Source organism: Rhinatrema bivittatum, chromosome 7 (assembly GCF_901001135.1).
Source record: "Rhinatrema bivittatum chromosome 7, aRhiBiv1.1, whole genome shotgun sequence".
In the NCBI taxonomy this organism is placed as follows: Eukaryota; Metazoa; Chordata; class Amphibia; order Gymnophiona; family Rhinatrematidae; genus Rhinatrema; species Rhinatrema bivittatum.
The window spans coordinates 82805854-82832110 of NC_042621.1; the positions used below are offsets into that span (position 1 = coordinate 82805854).

Below are 26257 nucleotides of genomic sequence, written 5' to 3' on the forward strand. Positions count from 1 at the left end.
TCCTCGATCCGGCCTGCTGCCTCGATCCTCGATCCTGCCTCCTCCGCCTGCCGGGCCGCGAGCCCCCACCCCCACCAGACCCGCCGCACCGAGGACCGCCCCGCCGGGCGCAGGGGTGACGTCATCGAGCCGGGACCTGCAGGAGTTAAAAGGCCCTGCACTACCCGGCGTCGCACGACAAAGGGGCCCGCCCCTTTGTGCGCCCCTTCGTGCAGACCCGCAGAGCAGAACCACAGTCCAGGATCTTAAACATCTCCTCCCCTCCTCTGCATCCACCCCACTGGAAGCCCACAACCGGACTCAGAACCACACGCAGACGCCCAGCCACCAGATTAGCACAGTGAGTAAAACGGCACTGATTACCCCCTCAGCAATTTCACAGTCACAATGGACAGCCACCACAGGACACACAACGCTGCACGTAGACTCCGGACGTAGACTCGGACTACCTGTTCTGTTATCTTTGAATTACCCTGTACTGTCTTGTGCTTGATTCTGTATTGTATTGTGCTTGATTCTCCATGCTCTATCACTGCTTCGATGTCTACTCACCCTCGCTAAGCTCAGACCAGCCCAATTTCCCTACACCTCAGAGACTCTTTCGACAAGAGGCCCACCCCACCCTCCCTGCCTCATCACACCAGACATGTGCATCCAGTCTATCCCCACCCTATTTCTCCCTCACCTGCGCAAACCATGCGCACCCCCCCCTCTTCAAACTGCTATCCCTCGGAGCTCACTAGTTCCCATCTTGACCTCACCCCTCACTCAATTCCTCGGACTAGCCACTTTCACCCTAACCCTCCTCAATGCACAATCCATCCTCAAAAAAGCCCCCATCATCCATGACCTGCTCACGGATGATAACCCTGATCTTTTTGCTATCACTGAATCATGGCTCAAAGAATCAGACCATGTCTATCTCAATCAGCTCCCTGAAAAACTATACGACATCTTCTCCATCCCGAGACCAAAAAAGAGAGGTGGTGGTTTACTCCTGGCCGCAAAAAAGCACCTGAACCTCAGAATCCAACCCGTCTGCCCCCCCCCCCCCCTAAGCTAGAAATTGGTTTCTTCAAATCACCCACCCTTCAAATATGCCTCATTTACGCCCCTCCCAACCTTCTCGAACACGACCCCTCACCCCTCATTGAATTTATTGTAGACAACCTCAAAACAGACTCCCCCACAGTGATCCTCGGAGACTTTAATCTCCATGTGGACTCGACTCCTCGTACCCCGGCCTGCGAAACCCTCCTAACCACTCTCGAAGCCCTAGGTTTCAAACAGCTCATCACTTCCCCCACCCATAAGGCAGGGCACACCCTTGACCTCCTATTTATCAACTCCCATCTATCTGCACCCTACACTCCCTCAACAACCCCCATACCCTGGTCCGACCACTTTATCATCAATACCCAAATCCATCTCACCTCCCCCACCAAGATATCTTCAACCCAAAAAAAAACGATATCCTTCCACAAACCCTGCTCATCAGAAAGCATAACTACAGCACTCGACAAAGCTGTAGAGAACCTGGACCTCTCAAATCCAGACGCAGCCCTCCACTCCTGGAATCATATTACCAAATCAATAGCCAACAAACTTTGCCCCGTGATACATAAAGAAATCCCCCCCTTACAAAACAAAAAAGAACCATGGTACTCCAACGAACTCCAAATCCTGAAACAGGACCTCAGATCAAAAGAACGTACCTGGCGCCGCCATCCCTCCCCCCAACACAAAGCAATATATAAACAATCACTGCACAACTACCGGCAAGCCACCATCATTGCCAAAAGGGACTTTCACGCATCAAAAATCCACGACCTACAATTCAATGCCAACGCCCTCTTTTCCTACGTCACTGAACTCACCAAGACCCCACACCCTGTTACCATTGAAGAAAATTCCAAGGAAAGATGTGAGGATCTGGCCAAACACTTCCAGCACAAAATTTCCAATATCCTCCTACGCTTCCCCCACAACCCCACGACCACCTCCCCCTCCCCAAAGCACACTAGCACCTGCATCAGATCTTTCGACCCCACCTCTACCCTAGAAATTGAGTCCATCCTCAAAAAAATGAAACCGGCCACGCATTTCTCTGACGCAATCCCCTCCAAAACCCTCCTATCCATTCCCACCACTATCGCCAAACCCCTAGCTAACATCATCAACTGCTCCCTCACTTTCGGCAAAGTCCCAGATCCCCTCAAACTTGCCGTTGTGAAACCCCTCCTAAAAAAACCCTCCCTTGACCCTTCTGACCCGGCAAACTATCGGCCCATTTCCAACCTTCCCTTCCTTGCGAAAGTCCTCGAGAAAGTAGTCAATTCCCAGCTCACCGACTACCTCGAGGACCACAGCCTCCTGCACCCCTCACAATTCGGATTTCGGAAAGGCCGAAATACCGAGAATCTCCTCTTAGCCATTACCGACACCATACTCATCGGACTAGACCAAGGAAAATCTTTCTTACTGGCCCTACTAGATATATCAGCAGCCTTTGACACTGTCAATCATCAAATCCTTATCACACGCTTGACAGAGATAGGCATTACCGACACAGCACTAGACTGGCTCACCTCTTACCTTACGAACAGAGAATACCTTATAAAACTCGATAACCATGAATCCTGTCACATTCCCCTCAGACAAGGCGTCCCAGAGGGATCTTCCCTATCCTCCACCCTCTTCAATATATACCTCCTCCCCCTCTGCAACTTACTATCAAACCTAGGCCTGGACTTCTTCCTATACGCTGATGATGTACAAGTACTCATACCCATTCAGAAAACACTCAATGAAACCATCCTTTTCTGGGAATATTGTCTAGTCAGCATCAACTCCCTACTAACCGACCTTCACCTTGCTCTCAATACAACCAAAACCGAGCTCCTCTTTATATCCAAGCAACCTGAACACGACTCCTCCACCATGCCACCGCCCCCCCTCATCTCTCCCACACTACCCCTCTCCGTAAGAGACTTGGGAGTCACACTCGACCAACACCTGAACTTCAAGCCACACATCAAGTCCCTTCTTAAAGCAGGCTTCTACAAACTCCAGATCCTTAAAAAGCTCAAGCCTTTACTCCATACTCAAGATTTCAGATTAGTCCTACAGTCCACTATTTTCTCCAAGGTGGACTACTGCAATGCCCTTCTACTAGGCCTTCCATACTCCACCATCAAACCACTCCAAACTCTTCAGAACGCCATGGCACGAATCCTTACAAACACACGTAGAAGAGAGCATATTACACCTATCCTAGTTCACCTGCACTGGCTGCCCATCCAATTCCGCGCCCAATATAAGACCCTAACTATTCTACACAACACTCTCTACAAAAACAACCCCCCTGGCTTAAGGAAATGCCCCACTTCCACCTCTCAACCCGCCAGACAAGATCCACATCTACAAGCACCCTCCACACCCTCCCCCCCCTCAAAACAGCCCGCCTCTCCACCACCAGAGAAAGAGCCTTCACCATTGCAGGCCCCGCCCTCTGGAACTCCCTCCCCACACACCTCCGTCTTGAACCCTCACTACCCAACTTCAAAAAAGGCATTAAGACCTGGCTCTTCAGACAGGCCTACCCCGAACCCAACCCCTCATAGCCTACCCCCCTGAAACCCCCCTAGTCACAGTACCGCCCACCACCCACCCACCCTATACCCCCCCCCACCTTACACTTTACTGCACCCCATCTACCTTACAACCTGTACAATCTGCATGTTAAAAGTTAAAATTAATTGTCTTTCTTCTCCTGCCATAACTGCTGTAAATAAGCATATATATATGTTCCTCATAACTTGCCATAACTACCGTAAATAAGCCTCCATATATATACTCCATACAATCCATATTTCCTCATTATCCGCTGTAACTTTGTGACAATGTTTATCCCTCATTTATTGCCTCTCATGTAAATAATGTTACGTTCCTTTTAATTTCTCAGCTGCTATCTTCTTCCTCCTTTACTTTCCCCCCTCTCCCCCCCCCCTTTTTCTCAAACCTGCTCCATCTCCCACTCCCTTGTTTTTTGTAATTTCTTCCTTTCGCAAGTTTATTGTAAACCGGCGTGATGTGCTCGCACGAACACCGGTATATTAAAAGCTGTTAAATAAATAAATAAATAAATAAATAAATAAATAAATTGGTTCCCAGTCTAACTGCTCCATGTAGCAATCATTTATTTCATCTAATAACTTTATCTCCTTAACATTTATTTATTTATTTATTGTTTTTATATACTGACATTCGATCGAGATATCACATCGGTTTACATATAACTAAAACAAATAAGGCATGACCTGCTTATTTTACATAATAACATAGTAACTGTTTGTAACATAATAACATAGTAACTGTTTGTAACAGGTAACAGGGGGGAGAGAACAAGAGACTATACATGGTAACAGGAAGGAGGGAACAAGAGACTATACATGGTGTTTGAAGAGAACGAACAATTAGCTGAACATGTGGCTAACTAGGTAGCAAGATCTACTTATTTACAAAGTAAGAAGGTAACTGCTAACTGCGAGGAAAGCAAAATTTACAGGTGTGCTCTAACATTACACGGTGGAGAGAACAGGAGACTATACATGTTAATAGGAAGGAGAGAACAAGAGACTATACATGGTATTTGAAGAGAACGAACGATTAGCTGAACATGTGGCTAACTAGGTAGCAAGATCTACTTATTGGATGTTTCCAAACATGTGCTGATGTTTCATTTACTTAGTCAATATTGGGGTACTTATTGGTTGTTTCCAAACATGTGCTGATGTTTCATTTACTTAGTCAATATTGGGGTAACTGAAATCTCCCATTATTACTCTGCTACCAAATTTATTAGCTTCTCTAATTTCTGTTCACGTTTTATTGTCTGTCTGTTTATTTTGTCCAGGTGGATGGTAGTATACCCCCACAACTATACTCTTCCCCATCACAAATGCAGTTTCCATCCATAATGATTCTAGTGTGCATTTTACAGGTGAATTTTTAAAGCCATTTGCGTGCCAAAGCTGGGAGATACATGAGTATCTTCAGCCAGTGCGCACCTCACAGATTTTAAGAGGCAGCCTAGTACGCATGTTTATCCTGGTATGTGCACAAATCGGGAAGTCAAAACAAGGGGTGGGGCATGGAAGACCTCTGGCAGGGCATGGGTGGGACGCATAGGCATTCTTGATCTGTAACCTAAAGTATTTGCATAAATATTTACAAGCACATGCTAGGGTCCCCTACTGCGTAACTTTACTTCTGTTATAGATGGTGTGTACATTTTAAAATTTAAAAAACAGGGCTAGTCAGCGGGATTTGACGAGTCAGGGCTAATAGGGTAAAAAGGAGGCTATCTAGCTATGGAAGTAGGGAAATCCTATCCTTCACCGGGGTAAACTGAGAATGAACTAAGGAAATGGATATTTGTGTCGGTGTTCATGCCTAGCTTACTCGGAAGAAGTGACATTTATGCATGCATGCACACATCCATATAAAATTGCATGCACGTGTGCACACGTACAGCTGTTTTTTAACATGTACACATATACATGCTTAGGGTTATTTTATGAAATGGCCATGTACATTCATGCAAGCCAGCATATGCACGTACATTATGCCTGCACAGCTGTTTAAAAGTTACCGTTCTCATCTCCTACAGGGATGGTATAGAGTCCAACAGTCCTAACATAAAGCTCCACCCGCCACCAGTTTGATCCACCTATCATTGCAATATAATTTGTAACCTGGCATAGCAGTGTCCCATTGGTTATCCTCCTTCCACCAGGTCTTTGAGATGCCAATTATGTCTGCCTCTTCATTCAGTGCTTTACATTCTATCCTATCTTACATTTTAGACTTCTGGCATTAGCATACAAACATTTCAAAGTATGTTTTTTATTAGTATTAACAATCTGCTTATCACTTGACAAGGATATTTTGGAATCTTTTATTTCAGGTGGTTCTTTATTTATAGGCACATGGGCTACTTTTGTTTTTCTGGAACCTCTCTATTGGGATGCCCTATTATTTTAGTAGATATTTTCCTCTCAACCATGCACTGCTGAGCGACTCCATCTTTACCAACTTTCCCCCATGTTCTAGTTTTAAAACTGCTCTATTTACCTTTTGAAGGTTATCGCCAGCATCCTGATTCCACCCTGGTTAATGTGAAGCCTATCCTTTTGGAATAAGCTCCCTCTTCTTCTTCTTCCATGCACCATTGTCTCATCCACGCGCTAGGACTCCAGAGCTCTGCCTGCTTCTGGGACTCCTGCAGGTGGAACAGGGAGCATTTCCGAGAGTGCTACCCTCAAGATTGTGGATTTCAGCTTTCTACCTAAGAGTCAAACTTTGGCTTCCAGAACCTCCCACACCTTCCTATGTACCACAACAGCCGGATCCATCCCAGTCTTCTTTTTTAATCAAGGCATACATGCACAGAGACTCTAAAAAAGAAATCACCTTCCTCCTTAGTTTGATTAAAAAAGAAGGGCACACACAGACACTAAAATGAAATGACCTACCTTCCTAGTCTTTTTTTTAAATCAGGCACGCACATACACACGAAAATAAATTACTTGCCTTTCCTAACTTTTAATCAAGGCACACACACACACTACAAGTTAATTTACCCCACAATTTCACCTCTCCCCAAAAGTTAAAGTCCCAATATTACCCAGCAAGCAATAATTACAAATCCTCTTCAGCCACCTGCCAAATCTTCTTCTCCTCTCAATATTCCTTCAGGGGTTTACCCTCTTTCAGTACTTGACTCAAATACCATTTTCCTGCCATGGAACCCAATTAATAACTGCTTTATTAATTTGAAAAGTGGTATTAGACCATAGAGATGTTTTGAGGGACACATTATCTGTGATACCCGAACATCAGCCTAATAGCCTGCAATCTGCAGCAGTTACTTAAATGTTTAGGTAGTATCATATTTGGAAAGGATGACATTTGGACTGAAGCAACCAGAGCTTTTTGCAGAGATAAGCAGACTAGCTCCACCTCTATATCCATATCATATAACCATCGGATGCCTTAACTTTGTAGTCAGAAATAGGAAATAACTTTTCTATGACAGCTAATAACCTAGGAACCAATCTCACCTCTAAAAACAAATACCCAAGAGTTTATCTACATATATAGCTAATTTTCACTCTAGCTGGCAATACTGCATGCCAGCCAATGCATTGCCCTGCCATATAGGAATCGCTATTGTTTCTAGTGCAAGATTAAAGACATAGTACAGAGAAGAGCGACCAAAATGATAAAAGGGATAGAATGGCTCCACTAAGAGGAAAGGATAAAGAGGTTATGACTGTTCAGCTTGGAAAAGAGACTGCTGAGAGGGGGATATAACAAAGGTCTATAAAATCATGAAAGGACTAGAATGAGTAAAAGTGAATTGATTATTCTTTCAGATAATAGAAGGACTGTTATGGCTCCAGTCCAGATGGAACCGGGATCACCATACCCGGAGTGCTGCAGGATGGCAAGTCGAGGCTGGAGTAAGGCTTGGACATGTTGGTAAAGATGGAGCAAGGCTAGGACAGTCTGAGGCTGAAGCAGGAATGGACTGGAACTCAGAAACTGTGTGCAGGTAAGACAGGAACTCAGGCTGGGACAGGATCAGACTAAGTGTGGACAAGATAGGACAAGACAAGGACAACATGGAACATAGAGCCCGGAGGCAGCAATACTTGAGGAGCTTGAGAGGCAAGACAGGGAGAAGCCTAGAAAGGCCGAAGGCTAGGCAAGGCTTGGGTAGGCCAGAGGTCAGGGAAGGGCCTAGGAATGCCACAGAGCAAGGTAGAGAGCAAGAAGGCCTAAGCTGCAAGACAAGGCTGAGGTCAGAAGGCCTGGAGGCCACTAGACAAGGAAAGACAAGGCTGAGATCCAAAGGCTCAGAGGCCACAGGGCAAGGCAAGACAAGGCTGAGGTCAGAAGACCCAGAGGCCACAGGGCATGGGAAGACAAGGCTGAGGTCAGAAGGCCCAGAGGTCATGAGCAAAGGAAGGAAGGGCTTGAGAAGGCAGCAAAGTGAGAGTGGCTAGGGTATTGAGCCAATAGAGACTTGATGTAGAAACACTGAAGCAAGGTATAAACTGAGTTAAGTAGGGTTGGAGTCTGGGTGTGGTACAGACAGGAAGAAGGAGCTTGGCCAGCCTGGAGGGTATGCTCTGGGGTCCCCTGGTGGAGGGGATGCTGCATAGTACCTGAAACTGCAACAAGGACTAGGGTACACTCCCTAATGTTAGCAAGTAGCACATTTAAAACAGATTGGAGAAAATTCTTTTTCACTCAATGCACAATTAAGCTCTGGAATTAGTTGCTGGATTATATGGATAAGGCAGGTAGTGTAGCTGGGTAAGTTCCTGGAGGAGAAGTCCATAAACTACTATTAATCAAGTTGACTTAGGGAATAGCTACTGCTGATACTGGCATTAGTAGCATGGGATCTATTTAATGTCTGGGTACTTGCCAGATACTTGTAACCTTGATTGGCCACTATTTGAAACAGAATGCTGGGCTTGATGGACCCTTGTTCTGACCCAATATGGCAACTTCTTATGTTCCTAGAAGTGGTGACAATGGATAACCCTGGTGAGTTCCTCCTGTGCAAAGAACAGAGAAAACTATTAACCAATAGTGTGGCATGTGGTATGGTATATAGTAAATGAACCATTCTAATAAAATAAGCTCCAAATCCAAACCATTCCATCAAAGAGAAGAGATAATTGCACTCAACCCTATCAAAAGCTTTTTCAGCGTCAAGCAACAAAGCTATCATGGGAGTAAGACAATCAGGAATAACAGACAAAATATCACAAAATAGGTTAGAGTTTCGAGGGCCATATGGCCTGGAAAAAAATGTTTTGGTTATTATGCATAACTCTTCTCAACCAGAGTGAAAGGACTTTTGCATAGATCTTACAGTCAACATTTATAAGTGATAATAGTTCTGTGATTTTCTAACAAGATTGGGTTCCTCTCCGTTTTCTCTAAGACAGTAATCATGGCCTCCAGAAAAGAATGACCAACCACCCCTGATTCCTGAAAACTGATAGAACTGCTTAGGAGTAAGCAAAGAATTGAAATGTTTTATAAAATTCTTCCAAATATCCATCAGGCCCAGGGGTCATTTTTAGTGGTAGTGATTTAATAGCAAGCCCATTTTCCTGTGCTGAAATAGGCTTATCTACGAGTTCCCTATCTGACTCCATTAAAAGAGGTTGCTGTAAATCTTTATAAAAGTGGACATAGCATCTCCTGAAAGGTCAATTTCAGAAGAGAATAGAGAGGAGTAGTAATCTACAAAGCACTGTAGAATCTCTGGATCTTTAAATAAAAGGCCCTGAGGAGAAGTAATAACTCTGATCTTTTCTCTAGTTTTTCTGTTTTTCAAGTATTGTGTAAATATATCACCAGATCTATTATTACTAGCATAATTCTTTTCTTCCTGGGCATCCAGGAGTAGGCCTGCTTACAGACTCAAAATAGTATTGTATTCAGACTAGAAGGAAAGAGTTGTCTCAATTCTGTATATGTTGCTGCTCCAGCTGCAATATTCCACCATCTAGGGATTCCAAAACCATGTCTCATTTTGGCCTTCCATACAGAATAATTGATTACTACCCCTCTTAAGTAAAACTGCCTTGAAGGCATCATGCCAAACCTTAGAAGAAGTGTCTGCAATATGATTAAAGTGAAAATATTCATCACAGCAGTCAACAGAGCAATAAAATCAGTCTTCAGAAGCCGGAATTAAATCACCATTGAGGGGCTGCATCCTGGGGATGTCTACATTCAAGAGTTAAACTGTTGCATTTCGTGGCTCACAGGAGTCACCCGAAAAACCACAATACTCACCCTGATGCTGCCACCGCAAGCCCTCCTCTCCAACACAGCAGGATGCTGCCATCCCTTCCAGTATGACAGGATGCCACTGGTCTTTACTATCACATGTGCCCATATTCCCAAACTTAAAGGGCCTGCAGTGGGAAACCCCCCGTGGCGCCCTTAGATGATGTCACTGGCTTCCCCTTCTTAAGGGCAGGCCTGATACTCCCCAGATGCTTCAGCATCAGGACCAAACTACTTGTTAGTGTATGTTGCTTCGTTGTTCCTGCCTCATCTGCCCAGCCTGCGCCTACCTTGCCTGACCCATCTCATCATACCCTTGCCTGTGTCCTCCTAACATGGATTCTTGGTTTTGACCTTTGCCTGGACCCTCATTATGCTGACTGCTGCCTGCCTCTAACCTTAGCCTAACCCTGGATTCCTCTTCTACACGTATTAGAGACCCTCACCTGCCAGCTCCGGCACCCAAAGGTTCAACCCGAGGGGAACGAGGGCTGGTATAGGGTGAAGCATTCCACAGGTCTCTGCCTTCCCAAGCTCTGCCCACTGGTGGTGAGAACCTGCAGAGCTTCTCCCCGCAGGCTGAGCCAATCTGAACCAAGACCAAGCGTCCACCGACACAGCCTAAACTTATTGACATGTGATCGGATACCACAATTCTATTAATATTAGAATCCCACATGCCCAGTAATAGACAATTAGATATGAGAAAATAGTCAATCCTTGAGTGAGACTGATGGGGCAAAGTGAAAAAGGTAAAATTCTTGTCCATGGGATGCTGAAGGCCCAACAGATAGAAATGCCCAGAGTATCAATTATAGAGTGAAGTGCCAAGCTAGTTTGAAATAGGGATGTGCATTCGTTTCCAACGAATGTGCAATTCACAACGCATAAGTCCCTATTCATTGTATCCGTGGGTTCTCGAAACGTATCGCGATCCCCCACAAATAAAACATATCTTATTAGTTTCATTCTTTTGGCTCACAGTGATTTCGTAGTGGCCATTTGAAATAGAAGGCCATGTGGGAGTATCCATAAGAAAAACCAGCCCTTTCCTGTGAATCATAAGTAATCTCACAGCCCTGTCATAGAGTGGGTCAGACAGGTTGGCAAGGAGACGAGAATGCAACCTATCAGAGCTAAGCATTTTTCTAATGCAGCCAATCGCCGCTCTCACTCAGAGCTCTGTGATGCTGTTCCTGATGACGCTATGCTATTTATACGTTAAGCACACGGCGTGCCACGCTCTTTCTTTGCGGGGGTGATCCGGAGAGGTGGCTTTACTCAGAGCTAGTCTGTGTCTCAAATCTGTATTCAATTTCTAGCTACTTTGATAGAATTTTCCATTGAAAAGGATATTTCTTCATTTTTGCTGCTGTGCCAAGCCAGGATTTTTTGTTAACTGCAGTTTTTTTTATTGAACTCAGACTGTCTCTCTGTGCTCTTTTAAGCCAACAAGGCAGTGCACTGGGCTTCAGTGGGCACTGGGCAGTTTTGCAGACTCACATATATTGGGACAGCAGTGCTCTCTGAAGCCAAATCCCCAGTAGGCCTCTTTTGTGGTTACAAGTTTGGTGTGTGCACATACAGCAGTCCCAGTAGTAGTGTACATCCAGGCACTTCCTCGTGGGTCTGTGGGCAGTTTTGCAGACTCACATATATTGGTGGAGCAGTGCTCTTTTAAGCCAAGAAGAGTCAGTGGGCAGTTTGCAGACTCACATATATTGGGACAGTGGTGCTCTCTGAAGCCAAATGCCCATAGGCCTCTTTTGTAGTTACAAGTTTGGTGTGTGCACATACAGTGGGCCCAGTTGTAGTGAACATCCAGGCACTGCCTCGTGGGCCTATGGGCAGTTTTGCAAGCTCACATATATTGGTAGAACAGTGCTCTTTTAAGCCAAGAAGGCAGTGCATTGGGTGTCAATGGGCAGTTTTGCAGACTCACATATATTAGGACAGCGGTACTTCTGAAGCCAAATCCCCAGTAGGCCTCTTTTGTAATATCACAAAAATAAACTAACTGTAAATTGGTCACAAGTCATACAGGTAATGTTATTATTAAAAGCCGATCTTTATTATACTAGTGGTCATAAGCTTGATAAAATATTTAATATAGAGACAGAAAACCTCAGAACTGGTAAACCTTGTAAATTTTACAATGGTTTTTGAACCAGTAAGCTCAATCATGGGTTTCTATGTGTCTCTTTTTTTTATTTTAAATAAAAATGATTTTACTGATTATTGAAAATGATTCTTAGTCGATATCAAATTCTCACTGTTAAGTGAAACTGTTCATATAATGTGTGAGCAACTTCCAATAAGATTTAACTGATGTGCAATATATTTGTTTTAACTGCAGAACTTTTCTGTTTGCTTGCTTATAGCGTGATCAACTAGTTTCACCGCTGAATAGTTTCACTGTATGTTTTTTCAACAAGGAAGTATGTCTGCTTGCTCACATCATATATTCTTAAAAATGATGTCCATATTAACTTGTGTTAATAAAGTGTTGCAAAAAAATTGTAACAAGTCTTAAAGATAAGTGCTACATTGTTAAGGCAAAGAAATATTAGAACTATCTTGTCCTTTCAACCAACATACTAACTTTGGGCTTTAATACACATATATGAACAGTTTCACTTAACAGTGAGAATTTGATATCGACTAAGAATCATTTTCAATAATCAGTAAAATCATTTTTATTTAAAATAAAAAAAAGAGACACATAGAAACCCATGATTGAGCTTACTGGTTCAAAAACCATTGTAAAATTTACAAGGTTTACCAGTTCTGAGGTTTCTGTCTCTATATTAAATATTTTATTCAAGCTTATGACCACTAGTATAATAAAGATCGGCTTTTAAATAATAACATTACCTGTATGACTTGTGACCAATTTACAGTTGGTTTATTTTTGTGATATTATATTGGAAACCAGCTGGTCCCATTTTTCGGCCTCTTTTGTAGTTACAAGTTTGGTGTGTGCACATACAGCGGTCCCAGTTGTAGTGTACATCCAAGCACTGCCTTGTGGTCCTGTGGGCAGTTTTGCAGACTCACATATATTGGGACAAGCAGTGCTCTCTGAAGCCAAATCCCTAGTAGGCCTCTTTTGGAAATAATTATTTTATAGAAATCCTTAGTAGGCAGTGAAATTAAATCCATGATGTCAGGGAAAGCTAGATGTGGTTGAGTGATTGGGACTGGCAGTGGAGGCACTGGCAGAGGAGGCACTTCAAAAGTCAGTGCCAGTCCCCCCATTAAAGATGAAAAGGGACCTGTTCCAATCTAAATCTCTGGAGGGGCAGTAAGTTCCATCCGGGAAAAACAGAAATTTAAAGATGATGCATTGCCACCACCTGTTTTTGACCCTGTAGTTTTGGAGGTGAGGGAAGGGGAGGCTGAGTCATGCAAGACAAAAGGGCGACACCCAAAACCAGCAGTGCGAGAGCAGTCTCGACTTAGCATTGAAAATGTAGCGCAAGCACTGTTTGCTTCTGATTCCGATGAAGAATTATCTTGTGTGGGATTCTCATCATCAGAAATGGAAGAAGTAATAGCTGAAGAAGGTTTAGGAGGATTAGTTAGTTTCTGTCTTAGCCTCCACTTCAGTGCTGCAGGGAGAGATGAAACTGATGATGATGAGAAGAGCCTGTCTGTCCAGGCCTTACGTCACTACAAGGGCTTGACCTCTAACGCTGTGCCTGTCCATCCAGCCCTTATGTCCCTACAAGGGCTTGACCTCTAATGCTGTGCCTGTCCATCCAGCCTTATGTCCCTACAAGAGCTTGACATCTATCCTCTAATGCTGTGCCTGTCCATCCAGGCCTTACATCCCTACAAGGGCTTGACCTCTATCCTCTAATGCTGTGCCTTCCCTGTTCATCCAGGCCTTACATCCCTATGAGAGCTTGACCTCTATCCTCTACTGCTGTACCCTGTCCGTCAGGCCTACACCCCTAACAAGGGCCTGACCTCTATCGCTGTGCCTGTCTATCCAGCTTAGAGCTTGGATATTTCATATGCTCAATAGTTTTCATGACCTTCATAATACAGGTCATTTTCCCTAGATGTTTCTTAGGTGCCAACATTATATTTCTAGTACTATAGAAACTGGTGGTAGTTGTACTCTAGTTCATCCTCTGTGTTCCCATAGTTTACAGAGGCACTGTAGGGTAGGGGTGTGCATTCGTTTCCTATGTATTTGTAATCTGCAATGTATAGGGCCATATTCGTTGTTTTCGTGGGGAAGCGAAATGTATTGCGAATCTTCGCCGAATTATTCGGCCGTCTAAAGAGGCAAATTTAAACAAACCCCCCACCCTCCTGAGCCCCCCAAGACTTACCAAAACTCCCTGGTGGTCCAGTGGGGGGTCCAGGACAGGGGCTCCTACCATGTGACAGGGGCTGACCAATGGCACCGGTATCCCCTGTGACATAGGTCAAAAGCTATTGGCGCCATTTTGAATACCAGCAGCCAGGGTGTGAGAGCAGGAGATGGCTCCTGGAACTCTGCTGGACCACCAGGGAGTTTTGGTAAGTCCTGGGGGGGGGGGGTCAGGAGGGTGGGGGGTTGTACTTAATTCAATTTTAGCCAGGAAACGAATAAGAATTAACGCATGTATTATCGGGGGCCCCCCTTGCCCGAATGCAATGTATGGCGGTCCCTCTGCACATCCCTACTGTAGGGTACAAAGTCAAAATAGGTTGATATTGTAGATTTGGACTTGAGTAGCAGTTTTTTCTTATTTCTGAGAGCTCTTCAAGTTCCTTTGTCATCAGCTGAAGTGCATAAGTACAGTTAATAGCTTCTGGGTATTCCCTAGATGCCAATGGAAACACCACACTCTAGGGGCCAACCCATTTCAGGGAGCCCTTTCCTGCGCAAAAGAAAGGTGTAGCCAGCCTATCTCTTAGCACCCATTGACCCATGTTGAATCACTGTTCACATGGAAACTTCCTCCACCTCGACGCACCATGCTTGAAGGCTCGTGCTCCACTGTAGGGGCCAACCCATTTCAGGAAGCCCTTTCCTGCGCAAAAGAAAGGAAACTCTCCCCGGTTGAAGCCAGCACACGTCGACCCATGTTGAACCACTGTTCACATGAAAACCTCCTCCACGTCGACTTGTCACACTTTGAAGGCTCGTGCTCCAATCTAGGGGCCAACAACCCATTCTAGGGAGCCCTTTCCTGTGCAAAGGAAAGGAAACTCTCCCTGGTTGTAGCCAGCCTATCTCTTAGCACCCGATGACCCATGTTGAACCGTTGTTCACATGGAAACTTCCTCCACGTTGACCTGTCACACTTTGAAGGCTCGTGCTCTACTCTAGGGGCCAACAACCCATTCTAAGGAGCCCTTTCCTGCACAAAGGATACTGAGGGAGCTTAGAAATATGTTAGTGAAGGACCTGTTCAAAATTTCCCTGGAAACAGGACTGATGCCATGGGATTGGAGAACAGTGGTGGTGGTTCCAAGTCACAAGAGTGGTAGAAGGAGGCTGGAAACAACAGGTCGGTTAACCTCAATTCGGTGGAGGAAAAAATTATTGGAGACACTGCTGAAGGAAAGGATAGTGAACTATCTACAATCGGAATAATTGCAAGACCCAATGATTGATTTTTTCTTTGATTGGGTGACTACAGAATTGAATCGAGGAAGAGCACTCGGTATGATATACTGGGATTTCAGAAAAGCTTTTGATGCAGTCTCGCATAGGAGGCTTGTGAATAAAATGAGAAGCTTGGGAGTGAGTACCAAAGTGGTGGAGAGGATTACAAACTGGTAGAAGAAAACATGTAATGGTAAATGGAATCCATTCTGAAGAGAGAACACCATTAAGTGGAGTGCCACAGGTATCGGTATTGGGACCAGTTCTGTTCAATATCTTTGTGAGTGACATTGCAGAAGGGATAGAAGGTAAGGTCTGCTGTTTGCAGATTATACTAAGATCTGCAACAGAGTGGACACACCTGAAAGAGTAGAGATAATGAAAAGTGATTGAAGAAAGCTTAGAGTAGTTGAAGATTTAGCAGCTGAGATTCAATGCCAGAAGTGCAGAGTCATGCATCTGGGATGCAGTAATACAAAAGAGATGTATGTGATAGGGGGTGAAATTTGATGTGCACGGTTGAAGAGAGTGAGCTTGGTTATAGTGTCTGGCAATCTGAAGATGTAGTAGCAATGTGCCAAGGCAATAGCTAAAGACAGAAGAATGTCCTTGGTGAGACCTCACTTGGAGTATTGTGTTCAGTTCTGGAGGCCTTATCTAAAAAAGAATAGAGATAGGATGGAGACGGTCCTGAGAAGGACAACCAAAATGGTGTGGGATCAGTATTGGAAGACGTATGAGGAGCGGCTAAAGGATCTAAATATGTATTCCTAGACAAGAGGAGGTGCAGGGGAGATATACACACCTTCATATACCTGATAGTTTTAATGATGTAAAAACATCGAACTTTTTCTGATGGAAAAGAAACAATAGAACTAGGGTTAACAAAAAGAAACTCCAAAGGGGACGACTCTGAACCAACATTAGAAAATATTTCTTCACAGAGAGAGTGGTGGATGCCTAGAATGACCTTCCGAAAGAGGTCGTGAAGATGAAAACATTCAAAGAATTCAAAGGGGCATGGGATTAACAATGTGGATCCCTAAAAGCTAGAGGATGGAAATGAAGAAAAGAGTGCATGGGGGTAAATTGCTGGTGAAGCAATTACTACCCTTAACCAATAAGTTTTGATTCTTTTGATGCAACTGTAACATTGCTCTCCCTTTCAATGGCAGGGGGAAGAGGGGAATTGGATTAAGACAACCAAAGAAGACCCCGACTTTTACAGTCTGGGAAACTGATAAGCATGGGGAAACTATGCCGAGTAACAGTTATTACCCTTAACAGAAGGAATTACTACCCTTAACCAATAATCATTCTCCCCTTTAATGGAGGGGGGGGGGGAGAGCAATTGGATTCAGACAACAACGAACTTGAGCCTTGACTTTTACAGTCTGGGGTACTGATACGCAGATGTGAGGTAAAAAGCACAGAATTGCTTCTACATCCAAGTTCATAAGCAAGTATGTCAAACAGCACTGTCTGAATTTTCAAGAAGGCTCATCACCCAGTAAAAATGTTGCTAGCAGTAAATCTTTTATGGGTTATCATAAAGCTTGGGCATAACTGCATGGAGTGGCAGCTTCTACCCTTAAGAGAAACATGGGGGTAACCTGCATGGCACAGCAGATACTTCCATGGGAAGCTTGCTGGGCAAACTGGATAGGCTATTTGGTCCTTTTCTGCCATCATTGCTATGACTATGTTAGAATGTTACTATATATATCACTACTGCATATATGTTTCAGGGAACACTTGTATGTGGTCACTAATAAAACATTGTACAAACTGAATATACATATAGATCATGTAACATAGACGAAGAAGGCAATAATGTTCTCCTCAGAGATCTTGCAGTTCCATGGACACCTTATACACATGTACCGGACCGTGCCCCGGTCCCTCCACTCACCTCGGGGCCGGCCCGGCCCGCTGTTGCTCCGTTCCAGCCGGCAGGGCCCGTCGGGGCCTCTCTCGCGGCACTCCCTCTTTGAGGGAGACGCCGCCGATCCATCGTGGCTGGCCCCGCCCCCTAGGCACGCACACGTGCGCAGGAACAGACAGGACGGCCCCAGATGACGTCAGACACTGGAGGGGTATTTAAACCCTGCAGCTAGGCCTGGGTCCTTGCCTTGCAACAAGGTTCACTCTCCTTGAGATCTACTAGTTGCTACCTTTGTCTTCCGGCTATCGACCCCGGCTTCTGACTACTGGCTTCTGACCTCTGCTTGGACTACTGGCTTCTGATTCCGGCTTCTGACTACTGGCTTCAGTCTTTGGCTTCTGACTTCTGCCTCTGACCTCGGCTCGTCCACGGCTTCTGATTCTGGCTTCGCTCCACTGGTTCCTGACTCCGGCTCTCGTCCAGGAGGCCCCTCCTAGGTCCAAGCGGCTCGGGTCCTCACGAGCTCCTCTCGGGCGGACCGCGGGCTTCCAGTGGTGAAGTTCCAGCTGGCCTCCTGGCTTCGGCCCTTCCCTTCTCATCTTCAGGAACTCCTCTTCAGCCCCTGGCCTTCAGGCGACCACATGTAAGTCCAAGCGGCTCGGGTCCTCACGGGCTCCTCCTGGGGGGACCTCGGGCTTCCATTGGTGAAGATCCCTCCGGTCTCCTGCGCTGTGCCGCCTCCCGGCTTCGACATCCACAGTGGGCCTCCCCACGGTGAGTCTTCATCTGTCTCAGCCGGGTCAAGGGGGCCACGAATCCAACAACTACAAGCCCAGACAGTATGCAATAGGGGTGCCTTTGTGCCTGCATACTTGTAAAAGTACACATGGAGATCTGAGAATGTTATTTCCATGTGCACTTTCACTCCCCTCACCTAGCCCTGCTCATTTTTTTTTTTTCATTTAAATTTTATTAACTAGATTTGGGAAACAACACTTAGCCTTATACTTACAGTGGGCTCTGCTCATTTCTTGTGCTAGTAAATGTCACAGTGCCTGAACTTTTATGAGCACATGAGGCGGGGACAATTTAAAAAATACATTTTTACATAGGTAAACGTGTTCACAAACTTCGAAATCTTTGATAATGGCTCCCCACAGTGTACATCAAACTGTGCTATCCACTCACAATCTTTTTTATAACATTGATGGCTCGCTTTTACTTTTATTTTGAAAATCCTGCTTCCAACAATTGAAACCAGCATCAGCCTGTCGCTACCTTAAAAATGTAGCACATCACATCTGGTAAGTGCTCTTTTTTTATGTTTCCACTGCTTTTCAGACTTCCTCTTGTGGTAGCTGGAGACTGCGCATCTGGATCTCTAAACATACAAAAGAATTGCTGGAGCAAGCAGAAAAGCAAACGAAGCTGACCGCCCAGAAATAAAGATAAGACACGGGGACCGCCAAAGACATTTTATTTTAATGCAGATTTTAGAAAGAGACAACAAAATGAGAACTTACGCTGCTGCCGTTCAACTTCATGGCTTCTTTTTCCAGCTATCTTTGCTCTCTGTATTTGTTTTTCACCAAGCTTTGGCCGCGCCGTCACCTATCATTAAATTTCCTGGAGACGTCGCTCCCAAAACAGACAAGGAGCTGGCGGTGGTGAGTTCTTTTGTGTGTTGTTTTGTTTTGTTCTGCTTTATTTGCCTGTTGTCTTTCATTAGTAGCTGTTTCTTCTTTGTTTCGGCTGAGGATAAGAGAGCTGGCATTCTTTCCCCAGTCCCTGGGGACCAGAATTGGCTAGGATGGGTGTCAGTTTTCAAAGGCAGGCAGCTGAATGAATTGAGTCCTGGGCAAGGAATAATAGTTTTCTGTGTTTTAAAAACTGGAAAATAAAATATGGGAAAGGGAAACATGTTTAATGCATGAATAGTTTCTACTAATGTTGAGATTTTAGTTATTTAAAAAAAAAATGGTGCACTTTTTCAGTGAAAAAAAGAAAGAAAACTGATATTAAGCATTTTTTGGGAAAACAGTAAGCTTATTGCATCTAACATATTAAAATATTAACTATTGTGTTTTGGATGAGCTAACTTTTTAATGGATATAAAATTTGAAACTTGGCTTTTTATAAAGAAAACTGATTTTCTCTCAACATCTTATACAGGTTTGGTAAAATGTAGCTTCTCTAAAAAAAAAAAAAAGAGAGAGTTGAAGATTTCATACCATATGTTTAGTTTATTTACCTGATTAACCGCATTCCTATTGAGATATCAATGTGGCTTAAAAAGAGCTAATACGGAACAATGATTTTTTCACAGCATATAGCAAATGTGTGTGTGTGTGTGTGTAGGTAAGTACCCGTATATACACACATACATATATATATATGTGTATATATATATATACACACATATACATATATATATATATGTATGTGTGTGTATACAGATTGCACACAGGTACTTACCTACTGTATTAAACTGTACTTGGGATACCTGGCACAATAAAAGGTTTAATCTCCGAGTGTCTCCGTTTCCAGTTTAAGGGATGATGTATATATGAAAGAAAACACAAATATAAATCTAAAACACAAGACATCTAGCTGTATTTTTCAACAGTTAGAATTCTCATATTCCTAACACTTGCCTTAGCATTTTCTGCAAGAACTTCCATTTTGCATGTTTTCAGAGCCTAAAGACACTGTCTACCATGTGTCTATTTTTAAAGCTCCTGTTATGTTTTATCTTTAAGCAATACCTAAATAAGTTCTATGGATGCCCTAAAGAAAGATGCAACTTATTTGTGCTAAAAGATACCTTGAAGCAAATGCAGAAGTTTTTCAAGCTGCCTGAAACTGGTGAGCTGGATCAAAATACACTGGAGACCATGAAGAAGCCTCGCTGCGGTAATCCAGATGTGGCCAACTACAACTTCTTTGCCAGGAAGCCCAAATGGGAAAAGAATCAGATCACATACAGGTACTTACCTACTGTATTAAGCTGCACTTGGGATGCCTGGCACAATAAAAGCTTTAATCTCCCAGGCTCTCTTTCCAGTTTAAGGGATGTACAGAATCTAAACATTTGTTGCAGTTCATTAATTCATAGGTTACAGTCATTTATTAGGTTTACTTGAAAAAGAAAAATTGTTTTTTTGTTTCCCTCATTTTCCTTTTAAAATTGAAATCAATGGGAGACGGCTCCAATGACTTCATTGTAAAAGAAAAAATGGGCAGGGGCCCAGACCTAATACTGGGATCTGGCCAGAGGCCATGTCCCAATGCCAAGGCCCAGGCCTGATGCCAGGGCCTGGACTGAGGCCAGATTCCATCTCCAAAATGACAAGGCTCAGGCCAAGACCCACATCTAAAGCCAGGGCCTGGCAGAGGCCGAGTCCCATTGCAGAGCCCCAGGCTTCAGCCTAGATCTAGGTCCAATGCTGAGCCCAGCCTGAGTCTGGGACCAGGTTGCCGAGGCCCAGGCCTAAGCCCAGATCTGGTGCCGTGGCCCAACATAGACCAGGTCCTGTCACTGAGGCTAGGCCCTGATCCAATGTCGGAGCACGGATGAGGCTGGAATCCATTGCTGAGGCCCCAGCCTGGGTCTTGGACTAGATATGATGCTGGGGATCCACCTGAAGTCAGTTTCTGGTCACAGAAGACCAAGCCTAGGTCTCAGCAATGGGATCTGGCCTCAGTCAGCTCCCAGTGTTGGACCTGGGCCTAGGCTCAGGACTTGGTCTCAGCCAGGCCCTAATATCAGACCCAAGCCTAGGCCTTGGGCCTAAACATGGGGATTGGTGACTACACCTGGTCTCTGGCTGGGCCCTGTGCATGGGACTAGGCCAGAGCCTCAGCAATGGAATCCAGCCTTCGCCAGTCCCCAGTGCTGGACCTGGGCCTAAACCCTGGTTCAGGCCTTGGCAACGGATCCTGGCCTCGCCCTTGCTCCAGCAGCAGGCCAGGGCCTAGGTCTAAACTCAGCAACTGGGACCCAACCTCAGGCCTCACTCTGGGGACAGGACTAGTTTAAGGCCTGTATTTTTTTAAAATAACAAAAGTATACAAAAATACTCAAAATGTTGGGGTATTTTTGTCTGAGGCTAATTTTCGGTTTGTATTATTTGTACAAACCAAAAATGGTCTCATTCGTTGCATTTGTCAATTTGTTTAAAACAAATGTACATCCCTATCCAGTGTTTATTTCTGAAAAAGGCAAAAGAAATCACCTGTTTGTATTGGTTGTCAAATGTATACGGGATTAGCTGACAATCAGTGTGTTAAATTATAAAATATCTGAGTCCATCATTGTAATTACTTTGGCTAGTATAAAACACAAAGGCATATTCAAGTCATTGCTTTAGGTCTTGACTTCTAATGAATGAGTTTGGTGTGATTCTTTGAATATTAAATCTATTAGAAATAATGGGCCGAATTTTAATAGCTACGCGCGGGCGTAGATTTGTGCGCACAACCCGACTCGCACAAATCTACGCCCGATTTTATAACATGCGCTATTTGAGTAGGTCTAAATTATCTGGCTAACATAGCTGGATAAGTTCTAATATCACTACTTATCCAGCTCTGTTAGCCATGTAAGTAGCTACTCCCCATTATACTTATGTCCCTCCCACCACACTACTGCCTAGATGGCAGCCTCTAAACACAGCCAGATATTCAGTCGCCTCCACATAGCCAGATACGTCTATACTTATGCGGTTAAATGGCACTGAACATCAACTTCCCTATGTTGTTTTCCATGGCAAAACACCTTGCAGAAAAAGGAAGTGCAAAACTCCACAGATAATTTGTGCCTGCCGCAAGTTTCAAAGTGAAAGCACACGTGTATATTTTCTCTTTAAAGACGGGTGCAATGTGGTACTTGTAGACTTTTTCCAGCGTGAAAATTGCTCTTCTCTATGTCAAATTAAGAAATTTGCCAGCAAAGTTAAGATCTATTACACAGAAGCTTCAGTATTTCTGCTGTGCTTTGTACTGTGGAAAAACTTGATTTTAAGCATTGTAGGCCTAATTTTATGCCTGTTGGAAATACTATTGTATAATTTTAATAGCAGCAATGCAAAAAGTCAAGCACTCCAGCAGCTCACTGGCATTTTATTTCAGTGTAAAGGTTATACAGGCACCACAGCTGAGTTAAAAATAAAATACATATCTGTAATAGGAGATTTGGTAATTCAAAAGGAAAAGAAAACTAGGATATCTGAGAAGAAATGTATGCTCATTAAAAACATATTAGGTGGGTGGCAGATATTAAGAAAAAGTGAAAGAAATAGCTTTATCAGTTCATTTTTAGAATGTTTGCTTAAGAAAATCAAACCCTTTCTATTAGCCTGATTTCAAAAGCTAAGCATTTAGTGATTGGAAGTTTGCCTAGCTTGATGAAATTTTGTCTAGTTTTGCAATACCAACATTTTTGTGAAATGTTGCAAGAATTTCCAGATTGGTTTTTTTTAAATAAAACTTGAATATTTTGTACAGATGTTCACTAAGATGACCATCCTGAAATAAAATCCAATAGAAGGCATTAATGGATGTCCCTGCATAACGGACATTCTTCTGGCTATTCATTATAACTCACCTTTGCTATCTCTTGTAAATATTTAAACATTTTAAAAATGACAACATTCATTTTTTTTATTTTTAATACTTTGAATTTAGACAAGTTAGTGTCTTAAGAGAGACACATTCAACTCTGCCCTTGCCCAACATCATCTCTAAATGGTGTTAAAGCTTCCTCTATGCTTATGGCCAGGGACATAAGAACACTTAGACTCAGTAAAAAGTATAATGTATTTTTATTAGTCAATATAAGTGTTCTCGGGAGATGCTGGGTACTGGGTGCCCTTAGTCTTTCAATCTGACCAGCATCTCATCGTATACAGAAAGTGATCCTTGTTTTATAGATAACATTCAAATACAGGGTAGAAGGTTCTAGAGACTTGCATGACTGCCCAAAGGATCATTTACATAAGTTGTGATGTCAACTGCATGATTAAATCATCGCTAACTATCCTGATTGGCTTCCCAGGATGTGTAGCCCATTTCCCATGACTTTCTTTGTTCTGGTTAAACTCTTACTGGTCAAGACAATCAACACGTCTGTAACTGTGTGGATTACAAACTCCTGAGAATAGTGCCTGAAGCTCCCCTGTGGTGACTCTATGAATAGACATCACCTGTCTGGTGCCAGCTTGCCTCCACAGATATCCAGGGACATTCTGTAAGTCACTCAGAGTCCATTCAGCCCAGGCAGGCCAAAGACACGCAGAGGGTTCTGGGGATTTCCTTCTCCATTTTGGTTCAGGCATACTTCTCAATGGATGGTAGATGGCTGTAGAAGCAACCACAAAATTTGAATGGAGAAAAATGGTTTGAGATTGGTCTTGGTCATATGTAAGCAAGTTTGACCATATAACTCTGCATATTTTAGAATATCATCATCATCATCATTTTATTTTTCTGTCTCCTTCCCATCCAAATCCAAAGCAACTCAGTAAAATCATAAAATAAAATAAAAATGTTACATAGTAATAAAATATCTGATACATAAAATATCAAAAGACTTAAACCAATAGAGATTACACACTCAGTTGTTTTTTTTTTTTTTTCATTAATTCATTTTTCAGAGTTTTTTTGTTCAGTTTTCTTTTGGGTTGGGGGGTTTAATATTTTTTGTTCATGTTTTTATTTTCGGCAAACAGCACACATTGGGGGTCATTTTCCAAGCGGATCACACGAGATAAGGGACTTTCGCACGCGAAAGTCCCTTATCGCGTGCGATACCAAGATCGGGGCGGAGTCGTGGTGGCGTCAGACCCAGAAGAGGAGGAGTCAGGGCAGCACCGGGGCTGACGCCGCGAAGACTTCGCCGACAGCGAAAGGTATGCTGTTTTCGCTGTCAGCTTTTATGGTGTAGTTATTTTGTGCGACGCCAAATAACGCCTTGCGGCATTAGTAAATCCAGCCCATTATTTGTAAATAGCACCCACTATTTACTGAAAACGAAAAAATACACAATCATTTTTTTTGTTTTCTTTCCCTTCATTTTTGTTTTGTTTGAAACAAAATAGAAACAGGCTCCTTTATCCTGTTTTACTCATTCATTTCAAACAAATGCACATCCCTACAAACTGCCAATTAGTCTTCTTTCTAAAGCTTCCCGAACTCAAACCATTTAATTTACCTTGGAAAGGCCAATTTAAACATCCAGGTTTTGAACTGTTTAAAAATCTGTACATCAGAGATAAAACACAGTTCACTAGGAAGCTTGTTCCAAAAAACTGGAGCCTGACATGAAAAGAGTTTCTGCCTCATCCAATTCTCTGAGCCTCCACTGACTCCTCTGATCCTGATCATATTATAGTCCCGGGCTTCGTGCCAACGTCCGCCATGTTAAGCCAGTCCACCAAAACATCTTCCCGGCCCCCCACCATGTCCAAGCCTCGGGGCCATCCCTCCGGGCAACCCAACCTGAGGAATATCGAGTAAGAAAAGGGAAGTGATTATCCCCTTGTACAGGTCCTTGGTGAGGCCTCACCTGGAGTACTGTGTTCAGTTCTGGAGACCGTATCTACAAAGAGACAAGGACAAGATGGAAGCGGTACAGAGAAGGGCGACCAGGAATGTGGAGGGTCTTCATGATATGACATACGAGGAGAGATTGAACAATCTAAATATGTACTCCCTGGAGGAAAGGAGGAGCAGGGGTGATATGATTCAGACTTTCAGATACTTGAAAAACTTTAATGATCCAAAGACAACGACAAACCTTTTCCGTCGGAAAAAAATCAGCAAAACCAGGGGTCACGAGCTGAGGCTCCAGGGAGGAAGACTAAGAACCAATGTCAGGAAGTATTTCTTCACGGAAAGGGTGGTGGATGCCTGGAATGCCCTTCCGGAGGAAGTGGTGAAGTCTAAAACTGAAGGACTTCAAAGGGGAATGGGATAAACATTGTGGATCCATCAAGTCTAGAGGGCATGAATAAAGAGGAGGCAGCAAAACACTGCACGGAGCGGCAGTAGCCACAGAGGCATTCATGGAGCGGGATGCCAGTGGTCGGTGTTCCACCTTCACGGTGCGGATGGATGGAGGGCTGCCATCTCCAAAAAAACCCAAAAAAACCCAACAACAAAAAAAACAAAAACAAAAACCAGGGGTGGGTAAGAGTATGGGGCAGGGGTGTGGCCTGCTTGTTGCAGTGGTTGCTACCCATAATTGAGCTGGATGTTCACTTAGATGCAGATACAGCGCTGCTCTCTACATTGGTGGTGGGGTGGAGGGGAATTAGGGCTGGAGGGTACTGGAAGCCAATAGTAACAGGTGGGAGAGAGAAAAAGGAAAAAAAAAAAAAGGATAAAGTGCGTAGCTTGCAGGGCAGACTGGATGGGCCGTTTGGTCTTCTTCTGCCGTCATTTCTATGTTTCTATACGTACTCCATCCCCTAGGACCTCCGGTTTGTCCACACCCAATTTGCCTACCGACCCGGGTACCCCCGCCACCAGCCTGAGAGAGTGTCCCACTTGTCCCAGGCCCCCCCCCCCCACCACAACTACTGCGGCCTAGCTTCACTAAATACCCGCTCCAGCGCTTCATGTATGGTGTTGTTGAATATGTCGTATCCCACTCCGGATAGATGTATCAAATCTGGCTGGTATAGGCCTAAACATGGCTTGTTCGCCCACTCGTGTCTGATTTGCTGCACCTCCATCCTCTGAGCACATAAACCAATCTGTCTATTTACCTTTTTTCTGCCCCTGCACCACAATTTGTTACCCTGCCATTTTATCCGAGGTATAATATCTGACCATATTATTGTTGTCCCCGGGTCATATCCCTTTTTGTTTCTAGATCTCTT

General features: G+C 43.9%; 1 protein-coding gene and 1 long non-coding RNA gene across 2 annotated transcripts in view; one reads left to right on the plus strand and one right to left on the minus strand.

Annotated features, from left to right (window-relative positions):
* Window positions 1-18718: 18718 nt before the first annotated feature.
* The window catches only part of MMP2 (matrix metallopeptidase 2), a 93223-nt gene continuing 85684 nt past the window's right edge, over window positions 18719-26257 (plus strand). Inside the window, 2 exon segments of the mRNA XM_029608576.1 lie at window positions 18719-19042; window positions 20135-20361. Coding sequence (XP_029464436.1) covers window positions 18860-19042; window positions 20135-20361 — 410 coding nt within the window. The 5' untranslated portion in view covers window positions 18719-18859.
* LOC115095204 lies at window positions 18957-23637 on the minus strand. Its single transcript, XR_003857720.1, has 2 exons — window positions 23579-23637; window positions 18957-19265 (listed from the first exon to the last, which is right to left on the minus strand). It is a non-coding gene; the product is annotated as an uncharacterized LOC115095204 (long non-coding RNA).